Below are 18992 nucleotides of genomic sequence, written 5' to 3'. Positions count from 1 at the left end.
ATCACCAGCGGTCCCATCCCTGACCCAAGACCCTACCCCCAAAGCAGAAGTCAAGGCCAGACCCTCCTGGCACCCACAGCTGCAGCCCAGCCCCACAGACACAGTGGCCGTGCGTGGACAGGCGCCGCCTCAGAGGGCGCTGGCTCCCAGGGCAGCTCATGGTCAGGGCCCGCAGGCTGGGGTACCCAGTGCAGCTCCAGGAAGGGGGCGGTCAGGGCCAGGGGTGACAGGGGACCTGCTAGGCAGAGGAAGACCAGCTCCCTGAGAAGCCTGTCTTCTGGGGCACTCAGCCCTGTGGGGCCCAGAGCTGTGGTCCTCCCCACCAGAGAGGGGCACCTGGCGTGCCTGTATACCCTCATGACCTTGTACCAGTATGAGGGGGCTCCGGGTTGTGGTGGGAAGAGGCCACTTGCTCACCCTCCCCAGGCTGGGCTGGGACAGGCAGGACAGCGGTCGGCGCAGCAGGGCTTCCCTGGGCTGGAAGCCCTGCCCCTCACCAGCTGTGGGGCCCGGAGCCTCAGCTTCCTCGTCTGGAAATGGAGCCACCCGACCCCGAGCGTGCAGTAGAGTGACCCCTGCCCTCCTCCACATCAGTCCAGCTCCAGGCACGGGTTGAAGGGTAGGCTGAAAAGCACAATGCTGGCTGAGCAGAGGGCACACCCCTGCCCAGAGGGCCCGCCAAGATTATAAAAATAACCTGCAGACAGGACCTTCCTGGGAGCCCAGTGGTTGAGACTCAGCCTGCCAGTGCCAGGGACATGGATTCGATCCCTCAGCCACAGAGCAGCCGAGCCCCTGCACTCACACTCGAGTCCACGTGTCGCAGCTACTGAAGCCCGCGTGTCTAGAGCCCGTGCTCTGAAACAAGAGAAGCCAGCGCAGTGAGAAGCCCAGGCACCTCAACGAAGCGTAGCCTCCACTCATCGCGACTAGAGAAACCCCACAAACAGCAATGAAGACCCGGCGCGGCCAAAAATTTTTTAAATTAAATTAAAAAAAAAAAAAAAAACCCGCAGACCCAGGTGAAGTTCAGACCACCGAGATCAGCTGGGAGTGGTCAGGGGTGGCCCTGCAGCCTGAGACGTTGGTTGTACCCCATTCAGTGAGCCCCCCACCCCTGCACCTGCCCACCTCCAGGCAGGAAATGTAGCCCCCACAGGCACCCGGATCCCAGAGCCCGTTCAGGCCCCACTTCCCCAATCTCCGTCCAGCTGGGATGGGGGAGGGCTCGCTCAGCACACACAGGGCAAGGCTGGCAGGACAGCAGGATGGCTGAGTGCTGGAAAGTTCTCTCTTAGGGTCCATTTCACTGTCCAGGTCTACCCTGGGGCTTTGCAGACCTCCTCCTGGCTGTGTCCAAGCCTCAGCGCCACCAAGGCAGGGCCAGGACACTCATGGAGTGTGGCCCCCATGGAGTGGGGTGAGGCTCTCACTGCTTCGGCTCATGCCTGCCTCCTGAACCCTGGACCCTGCCTTCCAGGGTCTCCCGGGTCCGCTCACTCACCACGTGCCCCACTCAGTCCCTGGAGCCTCCTCCCCAATCTCCAGCGGCCGGTGGACACCGGAGCTGCTCTGCAAGCTTCCTTCATCTGAGCCACCCTGGGCAGGGGCAGGTGGCCTCAATCTGAGCCGCTTTAAGCAGGGGCAGGTGGTCCCCATCAGAGCCACTCTGGGCAGGGCAGGAGGCCTCAATCTGAGCTGCTTTAAGCAGGGACAGGTGGCCAGAGAAGCCCTTCACCAGGAGGAGGCTGGGTGGCAAGTCAACCCCACGGGCTAGGTTCCTGCCAAGCGGCCGTGGGTGTCTGCACACACCCCTCCACCGTTGTAGGGCTCACTCGCATGAAGCAGTCCCTTTCCCCTCCAGGGCACTTGCATCTAAGGTCACCAGACAGACACACAGCCTGCCTGCCTTCACCCAAACAAAGAAGCCAGGGTGAGGAAGCTACAGACAGGAACCTGGGGCCGCCAGCCGGGACCCCTGTCCGCTCTGCGGGCGGAACTTGGAGCAGGAGCCAGGGCACTGGGAACAGGGTGGTGACATCACAGGGAGAAGCAGCGCTTGTGGGTGGCTGAGAGCACAGGGCAAACCCTGGGCCCAAACCCCTGGAGGGGCCACTGCAGCCTGTAGGGCTGGAAGAGGCAGGTGCTGGGCGGGGATTCTGGAAGGAAACCTCACAGGGGCCGGGGGTCTCTGGGGCAAGGGCTCCCCTGAGCGCAGCTGCCAGTCCACCTCCCCACCATGTTTCTGGGAGTAAGAGCAGCTCCTTTCTGTTGTGATTAAGGCTCTACTTAATCAGATAAATTCACGTGGGAAGGGACTGAGAGTCCAGCTCCCTCATGTGAAACACAGGTTGTGAAAGCCCCATCCTGCAATACAAACACCCGTTAACGATCACAACAAAGCTGGTGCATGTGGAGCCACGAGGCGCCTATCCCATATTCCTGCCTAGGGTAGTTGGGAGGGAGCATTCACACCCTGGGGGGTTGGCAAATGCTCACCAGCTCACTTCTGACACCCACCAGCCCCCTACAACACCCACAAACACACCCAGCGTCCAAGCCAGAGCAGCAAGCGGACCTGAACTGCCCCATGTCCCTGGCCACCCCTTGGGCTGAGATCCTGCCTCAGCCTTGCCCTCCGGGGTAGAGGACTGATAGCCGTGAACCCTGTTTCATTATCCCTTTTAAAAATAATAATTCCACCCACTGCAGAAGCACCACAGACAGCAAACTCCCTGTAGACCCAGCAGGCCCATGGCTTCCATCAGCCTCTGCAACTCAGACGGGACCCTGCCCTCGTCGCCAGCTGGAGGCCTGAGCACTGCCAGGCGCCGCCCAGCCATTTCCAAGGAAGCACCATATTCTGCAAAACTGCACGGCCACGTTTAGGAATAGTGACTCACGCTTACGGGGTGTCCCGACAGTCTCCCAGGGATGTCTTCCCTGCTAGGAAGGGCCACTTCCCAGTTTATGATGAGCAAACGGGGTCTCAGAGAGGACCCCCCCAAGGCCTCCTGAGTCCGATCTCACTCCCACCACCCAGCTTCCCCCCAGAACTACCCTTCTCTGGCCCCGCCCCACCACCACTCAGCCAGGCACACGTAGGAGTCTGACTACAGCCTGTTTCAGGGTGACAGCCCCCCATGCAGCTGCAGCCAGGCACATCTCCCAGAGCAGGGACCCTGGGTCCACCAATGGGCCTCCACCCCTCCTTTCCCTCCCCAGTCCCCCTTTCTGCTGTTCCTGCTCTGTTTTTAATTTCAACACATTCCTTTGAGGATTCCCCCCTCCTGCATCTTCTCTGCTGCCCCCCAGATCAGCTCAAGGGCCTGCAACTGGGGTAGGGAACCCAGGGGAGACAGGTGGGCCTGGAGACCCCCGAGGACTAGGGTCTTGTGTCCCCAGGCCCTCTTTGCCTCCTGGACATCCCACAGCCCCCCATAAGACCTGCCTGGTGTTGCCTCTGGGACACTGCCCCTGCCCTGTCCCCCAGGTACATGACAGTAACACCTGCCATGTGACAGGCCCTCTCCAGGACCAGTCCAATCCTGCTGGGAGGGCAGGTAAGTAAGGGGCAGGAGTGGGGTTTGGGGTCCAGGACTGGGTGCGAATCACACCCACCCTTGGCCCTCAGTGGATGCACGTGGAAGGGGAGGAAGGAGGGAGCCTGGTTTACTCTGGGGTGGGGCTGCAGGGCCAGGACCTGGGAGTCCCTTGGGAGGACACCTAGCAGAAAGCAGATCCTCCCACGGCCCACACTGGAGGTCTCAGGGCCCTTCATCAAGGGGCTTCTGTTTTGGGGGGCCTGGCCCTGCAAGCGGTACAGGAGGGGTGCTCCCCTGAGCAGATGGCCATCAGCACACCTCTGGTGAACAGCCCTGAGTGCAGGCGTTCTCTGGTCCTGGCCTTAGTCTGTCTCCAGGGAGGGCTCTGGGGGGCTGGCAGGAAGATGGGAACAGAGCATTTGTCGGGTATGGTGCCGCTCCAGAACCAGGGGCCAGGCCGGGCTTCTGGTAAAAGAAGTAACTTGTGGGAATTCCCTGGCAGTCCAGGGGTGGGGACTTGGGTTCCAATCCTTGGCCAGGGAACAAAGATCCCAAAGCTGCAGGCACGGTCAAAATTTTAAAAAATAAATGTTTTTTTAAAAATAGTTAAAAAAAAAAAAAAAAGAGTGACTTGCACTGCCCATGAGTAGGAGTAAAGTCAGATGAGTGGAGTCCATGAGAGGACTCTGCCACATGACCTGGGTCACCCCACTTCCCTCATCCCCTCCCAGGCGCCCATCAACGAGATCCACAGCCTTGTAACAGACGAAGCTCTGAACAGGAGAGAGAAGCTAGAAAATGTGCCGAGAGAGGCATCTTGCCTTTCTAGGTCTTAACATGCCTAAAAGCTACAATCATTGAAACCACATGGTTCTGCGGCGGAGATGGGCCAACAGGTGAGGAACAGAATCACAGCCCAGAGCCAGGCCCAGCCCCACCTGCACAGAACACCTGGCCCCGTGGCTTGAGGAGCGGGCCAGGGAAATCAGCTGTCTCGTCTCAGACCACACTCCAGAATAACTTCAGATACGACATCAGTGAGTCAAATTATAGCATCTGAGAAAAAGTAGGTAAATATCAGCCTTCTTCATGGAGAGGGATTTTTAAGCTGAAAGCAATGGAAGGCATCATGAAAGATCAACTGGTTTGGCCACATAAAAATGTATGTTCCATAAGCGAAAGTGGCTCAGTCGTGTCTGACTCCTTGCGACCCCATGGACTATACAGCCCATGGAATTCTCCAGGCCAGAATACTGGAATGGGTGGCCTTTCCCTTCTGCAGGGGATCTTCCCCAACCCAGGGATTGAACACATGTCTCCCACATTGCGGGCGGATTCTTTATCAGCTGAACCGCAAGGGAAGCCCGAGAATACTGAGGTGGGTAGCCTATCCCTTCTTTATCAGATCTTCCAGACCCAGGAATCAAACCAGGGTCTCCTGAATTGCAGGCGGATTCTTTCCTATCAGGGAAGCCCCATAGAGCTCCAAATTAAAGGCAAACAACAAACCAGGAAGAATGATTGACGGAAAATTTGTCAAAGACTGATGTTGCTACTTTTGGGGGGAACACAATCAACAAAATATAAAAATACTTTAAGATCTCAAAACATACACAAGCAAACTATACACAGTCGGCCACAAACAAGGAAATACAGTTTGTCCAGTCCCCAAGAAAACGTGCAGCCTCATCCATAATCAAAGAAATGAAATCACACCGGATATCGGCTTCCCGACCACAGGAGTTCTTAGAAGTTGGTGTCTGGCCAAAGCCCGCACACCAGGACCAGCTAGCTACCCAGACGCCCTGGTGGATGTAAGTCAGAGCAGCCTTTAGAAAGCAACTTGGAGACGTGCGAGAAGGCCTTGGGAGACCTGCCAACTCCCAGGCCAAGTAATTCCCAGGCTGGGAATTCAAACAAGAGAGCAGCCCGGATGGCACACAAATCCAGAATAAAAACAAAGGAAGGAGCATGTTAATGACGCAGGCAGGAATCACATCTCACAGAGATGTTCCTTGCAGTGGTGTTTATAAGAGTAAAAGACAGCCTAAATAGCCACAATAAAAGAAGGATTCAATAAAAACAATGGTACATCTGCAAAAGAAGCCATAGAGAGTAAATTTAAGGCAATGTTTTAAATAAACAAGGAAATAACAACTTGGTGCTAATTTTTAAAAAGGAAGGGAATTTCCCTGGTGATCCAGGGTTAAGAATCTGCCTTGCAATGCAGGGGAGGTGGGTTTGATCCCTCATCAGGGAAGAAAGATCCCACACGCCCAGGGAGCTGCAATAGAGGATCTCACATGACGTAACTAAGACCCAACGCAGCCTAAATAAGTAAATAAATATTTTTTTTTAAAGGGGAGGATACACAAGGAAACAGTTGGCCTCAAAGCAAATGCTTGTTATTTGACTATAGGGTCAAGGGTTCATGACCCACTCCAGTGTTCTTGCCTGGAGAATCCCAGGGACGGGGGAGCCTGGTGGGCTGCCATCTATGGGGTCACACAGAGTCGGACACGACTGAAGCGACATAGCAGCAGTAGCAGCAGCAAGGGTTCATGGGGTCTCCCAAATAAATATATTTCATGAGTTTTGACATATCTGTACACCAAAATCCATCAAATCCCATACTTTAAACATGTGCAGTTTAATCTGTTTCTATTATACCTCAGTAAAGCTGAAAACAAGAGGCAGGACATAGAATTGTTTATAAATCCTGATCACAACCATGTAAAAAAAAAAAAAAACCTAGAAGAAAATAATTCAAAATGTGAACAGTGGCTGTTGTCTTGGGTGGTAGAATTCTGGGTGGTTAATACCGTCTCGTCTGCAGTTTTCAGATTTTCTACAATAAGCATGTACTATGTCTAGAATCAGATGTGTATAATTTTATTTAATTATCACCCACGCCTATCCCCATCACTCCCATCTTTAAAGACCCCCATGGCCTCAGCATACACAGACTAGAGCCTAGACCTTGTTCTGATGTCCCAGGGTCCTGGGTCTCCACAGGTCCCTTTCTGCCCCCCACTTCCACACTCAACCTCCACCCAGAGGAGCCTCCCTGGCTGGAGGTAAGCAAGCTTTCCCCAGGGACACAGACGTGGAAGGTGGAGGTGGCCTTGATCAGCCAAGAGAAGGATCAGAGATTCCAGCCATCCTGAGGTCAGTGGACCCACTCGAAGGGTCTCTGTTTGTGGCCGCATCTCGAGGCCAGAGTGCAGGAAGGACAGCAGGTTGGGCTGTGTTCTGGGTCCTGGGATAGCCCCCACACCCTCTACCTTCTCAGCCACTCCCTTCACTGTTTTTGGCTGGACCCGCTCCTCCTCCTCCCCAAGTAGGCCCAGGCTGGGCCTACACCCCTTCCCTGACCCCATCAGGGCCAACTCCCCAACTCCCCCACCTCCTACCCTGGTCCCTGGTTTCCTCTGGGGTCCCAGACCCCAATGACCACCTGGCCCTGGCCCTTCCCTTGGGTGTCCTGGAGCATCTCAAACCAAACACAGCATAGAATCCACGTCCACCTCAAGGCAAACCCACTCCCTGGGTCCCTCCCATCCCTTCCCCAAGTGGGATACCCCAGCTGCCTCTGGATCCCTCTTGTCCACTGCCCAAGTCCAGCCCCGCTGAGGCCACTGAGTTCCAACCCACAGCCCGACCCGGCCCAAACTCCTTGGGGCTCTGTGGCTTCCAGGCTATTCTTCATCCAGGACTGAAGCCATCTTCCAAAAGCACCACCCAAGTCCTCACCGAGCCCTCTACCTGCCCGCCTGCCCTTTGGTGGCCATCCCCCCGCTGCTCCTTCACCCTCGCTCTACCTCGGCCTGGCTCGATCTCAACATCCCTGGGAGCCTAAGACACACGCACTCAGGAAGCATTTCCAGTTAGCCCAGTACCTCGGTCTTCGTCTGCTGGGAGGGGCCAGGCCACCACTCTGAAAAATAAGTGAGCCATCTGAGCCACTAGGACGGCCATGATATTTAAAGCAGAAAATAACCAGCGTTGGTGAGGATGTGAGAAAAGAGGGGCCCCAGCACGGCTGATGCAGGAGCCGTGGGTGATTTCTACAGCTCCTCCATGGCACCATGTGTTCAGGACAAGCAAGTCCAGTGGGCAGGGGCTGGGGGCACTGGAGTGGCACAGGGCTTCTTTTTGGGGTGGTGGAAGGCTCTGGAAATAGAGGTGGAAGCTGCACAGCCCCGTGAATGTACTAACACTGAACCATAGCCTACAAAGTGGTTCATTTCATGTCATATGAATTTAGGGCTTCCCAGGTGGCGCTAGTTACAAACCCACCTGCCAATGTAGGAGATTTAAGAGACACGGGTTCGATCCTTGGGTCAGGAAGACTCCCTGGAGAAGGAAATGGCAACCCACTCCAGTATTTTTGCCTGGAGAATCCCATGGAAAGGGGAGCCTGGTGGGTTACAGTCCGTAGGATCACAAAGAGTCGGACATGAACAAAGCCACTTAGCACGTGTGCATATGAATGTCACGTGAATTTCACCTCAATTAAAAAAGTTAATTAGTCTGACACCTGTAGAGACCAAGCCAGGGGTGTGCCAACCCTGATGGCCCCCAAGGGTGGGTACCCCCAATGTGCCCCTAGATGAGTCACTGCTCCCCCCAGAGCTCCTTTCCACCGAGCCCAGACGGTAAGCCTGGCTTCAGCAAGACATCCACGCATCCCACTATTTCCAGTGCCCCAGCCTCCCTGCCTGGTGCAGGTGCAGCCGATGGGGGCTCACCTCAGCGTCACCAGCAGGCGTCCCCAGCGTAACCTGGGTGACATGCTGACCCAATGCCCCTGCCCCCTAAGCCCGGTGATGCAAACAGGATCTTGTACAGGAAGGAGCTGTGCAACCAGGCAGGCGTCTCTGAGTTACGAGGCTGCGGCAATCAGACAGCGGGAGGGGAGGAGCTCGGCCTGCCCAGACCGCCAGGAGCCCATCAACTGTCCCTGGTACCCCCACCTCCCGACCTCAGCTGAGGCAAGTAGCAAGAGTCTAGGGCTTCCAGGACAGGGGCCAGCAGGAGGGGTGTCCATACCCTACAAGCCATCCGGAAGGCGGATCCAGCAACAGCGGCCCCATGGGGCAGTTTCTTGGCAAAGGTTTGGCCAAGGGCCCAGCCATGGATGTTCCTCCCAAGAGGAACAGAATCCTCAGATGGGGACGCGGCGGCCCTCTGCCCAGAAGAGGAAGGGAAGCAGGTCACTGCACTTGTGTGGAGCCTCCGAGGCAGCTCCCAGGCCCAACCCATCTGTGTCCTTGCTCCTCTTTCCCCCAGATGTCTGGGGGCAGGTGGAGAAACGCAAGGACGCTGGCGACTGAACTCAGAGCCCTGACAGCTCAGACGCGCTGGTCGCTGGGCCCCAGCATCCCCGCCTCCTTGGGGGCCTCCCTGGATGAAGGTGCATCTGCAGGAGGCCCACACCCCAAGAGCTGGCATTGCGTTGGGGACAGTCATGGACAGCCCCCAGTCCCAGCTGATAGACACCCCCCAGGCTCACCCACCCCATCTCAGGATATGGCTCTGAGCAGGGGTGCAGCTCCCCGACCTCCACAGCTGCCCCAACTCCATCCCCAGCAGGTGAGAGGGGCCCAAGAGGCACCTGGGTGGGGAAGTTGTGCCCCCCTGCCCCTACCCCAGAACCTTCCAGACCCCCTCACCACCCAGTCTGGATGGCCTAATGTACAGAGACAGGTGTGGATGCCACTGCTGCAAGGACAGAGGGGAGGGGCAGGTAATCCAGATGGTCTCACACCCCAAGGACTGAGAGGAGGGCCGGAAGGCAGGGGGCACTGCTTCCTCCAGGGAAGGGAACTCAGGTGTCCGGCAGCTAAGTGGACGCAGCTGCTCTGCCGGCTTAAGAATCAACCTGAACTGAGGGATCCAGACCCAGCAAAGTCCACGGACACGAGAAAAAGCGGCTGGGAGGCACCACCCCGCGGCAGCCACGGGTCACGTGGGTCACGGCAGCTGCCCACACAGGAGGGCTCCTTCCTCAGCCCTGAACCTCAGACCCTTAGCTTAGGTGGCTGGATGGTCGGCATGGCAGGTGTCAGCCCTGCTCCTGCCATCCAGTGGGGTCAGAAGCTACAGCATCACCCAGAGCCTAAGAGGGAGCCCAAGGGGTCTCACCCCCCAGGGGCAGAGGAGAGCCAGGGCCTGGGCCTCCCCCCAGAGAGAGGACACACACACATACGCCCCCACGTCCTCACACTCACGCACACGTATGTGCACATACACTCACACGTTTACACACATGCTCACCCACTCCCACCTACATAGTGCCCCCTACGTCCCTGTCTCTCTGTTCCCAGGGCCACTGCCACCAACTATTTCCCCACTGGTCCCTCCACAACCCTGCAGGGGCCTGAGGACAACCCCCTGGGAGGGTGAGACCTGCCCATCCTGCTCACTTGGGGACCCTACCCTGACACCTGCGGGGCATGGGGTCACCCTGAGGGTCCAGAGTCAGACAAAGGAGTCCCTCTCACAAGCCTGGGCAGGGGAGCGTCCAGGGAGCAGCTGGGCAGAAGCTGGAGGCAGCGAGGCTCAGATCTGGCACATCCCCAGACCCAGGAGACATCACAGGAACACACCACAGCCACAGTGAGTCTCAGAGAGGACTTGCGGGACCACCCGTCATGAGAAGGAAAAATAAACCAGACTCTGATGTGCTGGCTCCCACTCCACCACCAGCAGCTCAGGGAGGGGTAGGCAGCCCAAGCCCAGAACTTCCTGCCATCCTGGCTTCCAAGTTTCTGCCTGGACCCCACTGCGGGGCAGAAAGTAGTGTGAGGTGAGCTGGGGAAGCAGGACGGCAGGGCAGAACCCAGGCTAGGTGTGGCCTCAGCCGTGAGCAGGACTATTCAGGCCCTGGCCCTGCGCGCCCAAGCAGGCCCTACCCAGGGGCTCCCTACAGGCTGAGTGGCCCCAAGAGGAAGCAGGACCATCCCTCTAAGTCATTCATCCCCAGGGGCCAGAAACTGCCTCTTGGGGATGCCTGCCTCCTGTCAAAACGATTCCAGGCGGCTTCCTGGGGTTAACAAGCTAGCCTAGGGACTTCCCTGCTGGTCCAGTGGCTAAGACTCTGTGCTCCCAGTGCAGGGGTCCCAGGTTCGATCTCCCGTCAGATCCCACATGCCACAACTCAGAGTTAGCATTGCCACAATGAAAGATTCCACATGCTGCAACTAAGACCCGGCCAAATAAATAAATATTAAAAAAAAAAAAAACTGGCCCACACCCCTGATTTTCTCGTAATGCTTAACAACCAGCTTTCTGGAAAAAAGATACAGAAGGGGATTTCCAACATGGAGACTTTGCAGGCTCCTGGGGTGCAAATTCTCCCACCACAGCCCCTCTCAAGCCACCAATCTGATGCCACTGAGCATGGGGTCGGGAGAGACTCACGCCAGCGGCGCCTACACACCCTGCAGCTACTAGGGCCCCAGACCAGCGAGATGGTGAAGACATGGAGATGCCATCCCAACGCCCATCTCTGACCAAGGGCTTGGCTCCAGAGCATATAAATGCCACCCACAGTCGGGCAGGCCTGGCTCCCACGGGCAATCCCAGACGATGACTCCAAACGGCCAACAAGCCCCCAGAAGGGCACTCGAGGCGTCTCCTTGAGTGTGAGTCAGGCTGGGGGAAAAGGTGAGTCAGGCTGCCCAGTGGCGCTCCTAGAAGGCTCAGGGGACAGGGCCGAGAGGCTGAGTGCTGGGCAGGGGTCTGCGTGGGGTGGCCCCACCTTCAGCTTCCATGAAAGCCACCCCCAGATCCAGGCCCACTCCCCTCATTTCCACCATAGAACCAGACAGCACTTGGAGAGAGACACAGACGACCCTGAGCTGCACGCCCGCGGGTAGGAAATGTCCAGATGGGTGACCTCCAGAGATGGGGAGCAGACAAGGGGCAGCTAGTGGGTGTGGGACTTTCACGAAGGGGTCAGAAGTGTTCTGAACCGTGGTCATGGCCGCACGTGCCTGTGTGTACAGTGAAAAGCACACTGGAAGTGGGTGAATCATACGGTACAGGAATCATATCTCAATAAAGCCTGGACAGACAGGAAGAGACGGTGCTAGGATGCCCAGAGCTGGGCATCCTAGAAGGCTGTGTCCGTTGATGGCTGGGCCGAGAGCCTGGCATTTCACCATCAGCAGGGAGCGACCTCGGGGGTGAGGACCAGCAGGACCAGTGAAATGCATTCGTATGTACGTCCTGTGTGTGTGGCATCCCCTCACAGTGGAATTCCTTCTTCCCAGGGTGGTCCCAGGACATCTGGGTGGGCCTCACAGCTAGCGGAGCCAAACCAACGGCCTGGGATCACAGCAGCTTCCCACCGACGGGAACCAGCTTATGACACAGGCACCAGGGCCCCCTACTAGTGATCACCTGCCCAGGGCCCTCCCAACTGAACCCTAAGACTGGACAGGTGTCCCCAAGTAGGAGGACCAGCTGCACAATCTGCAGCATGCATGCATGCTAAGTCGATCAGTCATGTCCAACTCTCTTGACCCCATGGACTGTAGTCCGCCAGGCTCCTCTGTCCATGGGATTCCCCAGGTAAGAATACTGGAATGGGTTCCCATGCCCTCCTCCAGGGGATCTTCCCGACCCAGGGATTGAACCCATATCTTTATGTCTGCTGCATTGGCAGGTGAGTTCTTTACCACTAGCGCCGCCACCTGGGAAACCAAACCCATCAGAACCTGAAGGCCCACTGTGAAACCATTCAGAATTTTACAACAGCAGGAGCAGAACATGAGCCCCATCCATACAAAGACCCTCCATGGTGCCTGACGGCATCTGAAACGTCATACGGCTGCCCATCTCCCACGCCAGCCTCAGCATGCGGTGACCTCCGCAGAGCCCGGGTCTGGGGCTCAGGTCCCCTACCCCTGCCCTGGCTCCCAGAACAGGCAGGCTGTATCCCTGGCCACCCATGGCCAGCTGGCCCACGTGCCCACTCCCCCTCCCAGCAGGACGAGAAGGCACCAGTGCACTTCACCAGGAGTGAGCAAGGCCAGGCCCGGCCACATCCCACCATGAGAGGCGACTCTGCCCCAGCCTTCAGATGCTGGCCAGCACCCTGCCACCTCTCCTTAAACACCCCACAACAAGTGCCCCCCGGGCCGCCCAGCACTGCCCCCTGCCCTGGCCACGTTCATTCCTGTCCCACCGCTTCCTCTGGCAGAGCCGGAGCAGGGACTGGGGGGCCTCTCGAGTACAAGCCCCCATCTGCTCACTGCCCCCCAAGCCCCGGGCTGGCTGTGGGGGAGCCCACAGGCCTTCAGAAACCCCCACATACCCAGCTCTGGGTGGCTGCTCCCGCGTGGCTCCGACTGCTGGACTAACCCCAGAGTCACCCTTCGTAGACCTTCCCCGAGCCTGGGGCACCTGGCCCCGGCCCCCCAGCTTGACCCTGGTGGAGGAAGGCAGGGACCCGGCGTGGACACTGCCTACCGCGACACGCCAGACAGGCCGCTTGGGAGCTGGCTCCGGCCCGGCGTCCGCTGCCCTCATTTCCTCTGCCGGCTTCCTCTGCCGGGGGCGGGGAGGCCACGGCCGCCTGTCCTGCTGGTGCTGGTTCCTCTACGAGAGGCAACCAGAGGCTGGAGAGCGAGGCCCAAGGTGCCCAGAGGAGGGCGCGCTGGTCCAGGCCGAGGCTGCCTCCCATCACCGCGGTCCAGTGAACGCGCGTGTTCAGAGGCGCTTACACACGTGTTCCCTCGCTTGCCTCCAAAGACGCCTCCAGGTGGGCAGGGCTGGCCCAGTTTACACAGAGGAGACGGAGGCTGGCATGAAGGCAGAGGCAGGCTCGGCCCCGGCCCAGGCCCCGTGGGGCTCAGAGCCGCCCTGCAGGAGTGCCCTGGGGCTGCTGTCAAAATGTGCCATAGACTGGGGTCTCAGTGCACAGGACCGTCTGATGCTCGGAGGCCGGACATCCCACGTGAGGGCCACGCTCCCTCCAGAGGCTCCAGGGCACGACCCTTCCCACCTCTCCAAGCTTCAGGCCTTCCTTGACTTGTGGATGCATCAGCCCACTTTGCCTCCATCATCACAGGGCACAGGACATCCTCGTCTCTCCCGAGTCTCCCCCAGCTCTCTTGGAAGGACCCCAGCCATAGATTTAGGCTTCCCTAAGCCAGGATGAGGGGCTTCCCTGGTGGCTCAGACGGTAAAGCGTCTGCCTGCAGTGCTGGAGACCCGGGATGAGGGGCTTCCCTGGTGGCTCAGATGGTAAAGAATCCACCTGTAATGCAGGAGACCTGGGTTGGCAAGATCCCCTGGAGGAGGGCATGGCAACTCCCTTGAGTATTCTTGCCTGGAGAATCCCATGGACAGAGGAGCCTGGTGGGCTACAGTCCATGGTCGCAAAGAGTTGGACACGACTAAGCGATGAAGCCAGGGTGGCTTCATCTTAACTTACGACAGCTCCAAATGCCCTATTTACAAACAAGGTCCCATCCTGAGACTCCAGGTGGGCATGAATCTAAGGGAATACTATTCCACCCAGGGACTTCCCAGGTGGCCACTAGCAGTAAAAAACCTGCCTGCCAGTGCAGGAAACATAAGAGACGTGGGTTCGATCCCTGGGTCACAAAGATCTCCTGGAAGAGGGCATGGCAACGCAGTCCAGTATTCTTGTCTGGAGAAAGAATCCCATGGACAGAGGAGCCTGACAGGCTATAGGGTTGCAGAGTTGAACACAACTGAAGCGACACGCATTCCACCCAGGCGCCCCCACCTAGGGGAGGTAGGGCATTAGGAGGATGGAGAACCAGCAGACATGCTCAAGGACAGTGACGGCAGGTGGAGGGGTCAAGGCTCAGCCCACCCTGGAAAGAGGTGACCGGGTGACAGCAGAGAGTCCTTTAGGTCCAGCCACCGGGAGGGATGGCTCCAGGCTCCCCAAGCCTCAGGCCACCAGGACCCGGTGGCTCAGTCCATCAACTGACGTTAGAGCAGAGATGAGGCTGAGGGCCAAAGGTAAGGGTGGATCGGGTTCCCCCGCCAAGCCAAGCCCTTGACTGCCTGCCCCCAAGAGACCACAGCCTGGCCTAGGCTCTGTGCATCATACACACACATGAAGGCATCTGCGAGCATTCGTGTGTGTTCGCATGTGTGAGCCTGAGCACCTGCGTGTATAAAGCTGCACAGGAATGCGTGGGGGAGAAACAGCCCCTCTGAGAGAAAGGCATAGTCTGGCTTCCTAGAGAATGTTCCAGAATACAAAGAAATTGCCCTGGGGATACTGCAACCTTCCTCCTGCCCTGAGCTGGCCTACGCCCCCAGACTCAGCCCAATAGCTGCAGCTTCCACCCTGGGGCCAGCCTTTCTCGGGCATGGGGAGGGGCCGTGACACACGTCAAAGTGTTGGCTCTTAATGCCCTCCCCGCACTGGGCCAAGCCCGTCTGGGAGCATCTACCTTCAGCCAAGCCCACTGGCAGCAGGCAGTGAACAGTGGGCCACCAATTTCAAGAATTACCATGAGTGCATGGCCATCAACCATGGAGCGGGACCCCCAGGGCCGCAAGAATTCATTCCTGGGGTCCTTCTCAACACTCAAGTCCCCGAGTGTACCCGTCCCCATGCAGGTCAAACCATGCCTGGCCAGAACGCCCTCCCTGCGCCCTGTCCCCCAGCAATGCCTTCACCCCAAAGCCCGAGCCTGCCCAGCCCTGAGCCAGCGCAGCACACGCATTAATGCCAGTGGAGAGTGCTCCCGGCAGAGCCAGGCTCAGGGCAAGAATGTGGGCAGGCAGCAGGACGTGACCAAGAGGCTGGGGGATGCCCTGGCTTCCATGAGTTTCCTCAAACTCCAAGTCCCCCCAAATGGTCCACAGTGACCCCTGGCCCAAGGTCAGCCTTGAAGGGCGCTGCCTGGGGACTGGCCTGCACCCAGCACTCCAGTTACCCTCTGGGGGAGGCACCACAGTAATGCCCACCTCCAGATTAATGAACCAGATTAATGTTCCAGATTAAGAACCAGAGGCACAGAGAGGGCCATAGGATCAGGGAGGGGTTGGTCCACTACTTGCCCCAGGGGTCTTCAGACAGCTCCAGCCCTGGGCTGCAGAGCTCTGACTGAGGCCTGAGCCTGCCAGGCACCTGCTGAGGGCCTGGGCTGCACCCGGTCCCCCCAGGGCTTGAGAAGGTGAGAAAAAAGGGTGGCCCTCTGCCTCAGAGAGCGCCAGTGAGAGGCAAGCCCCGCCCCCTCAAGGCCACACCTCCCCCACCAGCTCCGCCCAGGTGCTCCTGGCTCCCACATGACACCCTCCTCACCCCTCAGTTCTTGGCTTCCATATCCCACCCACCCAGTCTCCTCAGAGTGAGGTTTCACCTATGTGGAGCTGAGTCTCAGAGAGGTTGAGTGACTGGCCCAAGGCCACACAGCACTGAGGTCAGAGGTCTGTGACTGCCCAGAAATCCCCCAAAGTCATCCACATCATGGGAAGAGCTGAACTCCAGAAGAGGCAGCCCTTCCAGATGCCCGCCTGTGCCAGCCTGTGGTCCCAGAAGAACATGCTCAGGCCTGGCCCCCTCCAGTGGCCTGCCCTGACCATCTCTTATAGGTGATGGTGGCCCAGGCAGGAGCTGAGTTTAAATAAGGTCCCCCAGCACCCATACTGCAATCAAGTACGTGCCGAGAGCCAGAGCCTCAAACTCAGCCCCCTTCACTCTCTACATAACTGCCACCGTTGTCACCACCTCCATGGAGAACTACCAGAGCATCCATGACGGACACAGAGCTGTCAGTAGGCAACAAACCTGGCCTGGAGACACTCTGAGGACCCTCAGCCCAGGCCGGGTCCCTCTGTCCACCCCAGATGGACTGCAGAAACAAACTCTGAGATAGCCACAAACATGACTGTCCCCTGCCCTCTGAGTTTGGTGGATCCCAAGCAGGGTCCCCATTTAGACAGGAGTCAACCTCAAAAAAAACCATCTCTCCCCACTTTGGGGACAGAGGAAAGCCACATGCCACTGTGGCCTTGTCTCCATACACCACCCCCTCCAAAAGAGCAGCCAATGTTCATGGAGGGTCAGGTTTTCATCGGGTGCTTAACCCCTAACCGAGCCTGGTGTAGGCGCTGCTATCCCCTTTTACAGATGAGAAAACTGAGACTCGAGAAGGCAAGGGTAAGCAGGGGGACTCCAAGGGGTGGAAGCTGGGCTCTGAATGCTAGGCATTTAGCGGGAGGGCAGAGGACCCCACCTCTCCTCCTTCCCAATGCCCACATGGGGGCCAGCATGGAGCCCTGGAGTTTTGCACCCCGGCAGGCACGCACCTCTACCATCCAGGGGGCCCCTCCCACAGTGGGGCAGGGCTCTCCCCTCCATTCCACCTGAAAAGAGCAGACCTCCCCTTTCCTCCTGACAACTTTTTCCCCTGCTAAGTCCTTAAACTGACACATTATAATTACACTGATCACAGCTGTTAACAGAAACATTTGCAAAAGGAACAAGCCTAGTTGTTTCTCTAAGATGGGGGAAGGGTCTCGTGCTGGGACACACCCGAGTGTGTGTTTGGTGGGGGAGAGGGTACTGAACCCACGCAGGGCAGGTCTGGGCCCTACAAAGAGTGCAAGAGGCAGGGCGTGGGGGAGGGTGTCCCCCATCCCTGGGTCAGTCCTGGCACACACACCCCCACCCTGCCTATGGTTCCAAGGCTGGACCCACGCTGCCTGGAACACTGGCCCGGAGCCACCTGTATACCTGTCCCAAAAGGCTGTCTGGGCCTGGGACTGACTGCTCAGGAGGGCCACCTCCACCCCCACCTCCAACCCCCGCCCTCAGAGTCCACCAGGGCTGCCACTGCCAGGTTCGGGGCCATCCACCGGGACTCCATGTTCTTCAAGCTCTGGGAGTCGCCTTGGGAAGTTATTTCTGAGCCAGGGACACCCACATCCTCAGTCCAGTAGAGAAACCTGCCGTCTGCTCCCCTCCCCCAAGAGCAAATGCCTTCAGATGGGGCCGGACCCAGGGGACCCTGTGCATCACTGCACAAACTGGGCCCTACTCCAGGGAGGGAGACCCAGGAGAGCCCGTCATGTGCTCATCCGGCTTTGTTTTGGCTGGATTAGCCTGTGCCAGAGCCCCAGTGACAAGTGGGTGGGACTCTGGGCCCTTAGGCCACAGTTCCAGGGCAGGGGCTTATCTCCCACTAGGGCCAAGGAGGGGCAGGTGGTGGGGCCTATGAAGGCCGAGGGAAGAAAGTCTACCACCTTCTGGCGACCGAGGCAGGCCTTCAGCTGCCCCCGGCCCCACTGCCCACCATGGCGGCCCACTGCTGCCAGGAGGTCAGGCAGCCATGGGTAAACAGGCTGCCAGGGCCGCCAGCCTGGGGGAAGGGGGGGAAGAGCCCTGGCCCCATGTCCCCTGCAGCCAGCTTTGACAGCGCCACCTCAGCCTCATCCCTGTCCCGAGGGCCTGGGCATCCACTGAGGCCCATCTCTTCTGAGACTGTGCTCCGTGGGTCGACTACGGCTCCCAGCTCCCCATGCAGGCGGCTGGGTGGCCTGGCAGGGCTCTCCAGAACGCACTCCCAGCCTAGGGAGGAGCCTGCCACGCTAGTCCCAGCAAAGGGGTCCATGGGCCTGGGGCAGCAACACTCTCACCCCTCCCTGGAGCCCTTAGTCCTGGCTACCTCCTCCCCTGGACACCTGGCCCAACACGGGCCCTCCTGCCCCAGATACGCGAGATTGAAGCTTCCACGGGGACAGGCAGTGCCCCCACTGCCCACCCCGGCTGCTGGAGGCCACAAGCAGGTGCCAACCCCTAGGCCTGCCCACCTCCGGGCCTCCAGGGGTTCCTGAGGGAAAGCAGTTCTGTCTGCAGCTCCTCTCAGAGAGAGGAAAGGGTTAATTTTCATGCAAAATAGAAAACCAGCGGCTCAGGAAGCATCAATGTCCGCAGTTAGGCAGGTTAGGGGCAGCCGCAGCGGGCAGAGGGCTGGCAAGGGGCGCGGCCAGGGGACTCACCAGGATCGAAGTGCGAGCTGAAGGCGAAGCTGGGGTTGAAGAAGGACGACGACATGGCCAGAGCCAGCAGCGCGGCTTGGCATCCCCCGACTGGCGCTGCGTTCAGCTCAGGACGCCCGAGGCCCGCACCGCGCCATCACCCGAGCGGCCGCCGCAGGTGCGAGCGCGCCTTGGCCGCGGCGCCCGCTCAGCACCCACAGCCGCAGCCGCGGGGCCGGCGGGGTGCGGGTGCGGGTGCGGGCGGCGGCGACAGACGAGGCGCCTCCCCCGGCCGGTGCAGTCCGAAAACACCGGCGGGAGCGCGCGCGCGGGGTCGGGGCGGCGGGGGGGGGGTTCCCTATCGGGCTGGGGGGGCACGGAGACGCGCGCAGGGGGGACCCGAAGGCTGAGGGGGCATGGAAATGCGGGGGGGACAAAGGCACCGGGGGGACACAGATGCAGAAT

At 58.9% G+C, this 18992-nt stretch overlaps 1 protein-coding gene across 3 annotated transcripts in view; it reads right to left on the bottom strand.

Annotated features, from left to right (window-relative positions):
* AATK (apoptosis associated tyrosine kinase) overlaps positions 1–18743 on the bottom strand; it is a 39583-nt gene extending 20840 nt beyond the window's left edge. The window contains exon 1 of one of the 3 annotated variants that reach the window (XM_061392610.1): positions 18549–18743. In XM_061392610.1, the coding sequence (XP_061248594.1) occupies positions 18549–18603 (55 nt within the window). In that variant the 5' untranslated portion in view covers positions 18604–18743. Of the gene's footprint in view, positions 1–7366; positions 7453–12870; positions 12990–18548 lie in introns of those variants that run through there. The other 2 variants (XM_061392612.1, XM_061392611.1) reach the window with 2 other exon arrangements.
* Between the last annotated feature and the right edge of the window lie 249 nt (positions 18744–18992).

This window comes from Bos javanicus, chromosome 19, assembly GCF_032452875.1.
Source record: "Bos javanicus breed banteng chromosome 19, ARS-OSU_banteng_1.0, whole genome shotgun sequence".
NCBI classification, from domain to species: domain Eukaryota; kingdom Metazoa; phylum Chordata; class Mammalia; order Artiodactyla; family Bovidae; genus Bos; species Bos javanicus.
The sequence above is the reverse complement of the archived record's forward strand: the minus strand, read 5'-3'. Positions and strand labels throughout refer to the sequence as shown.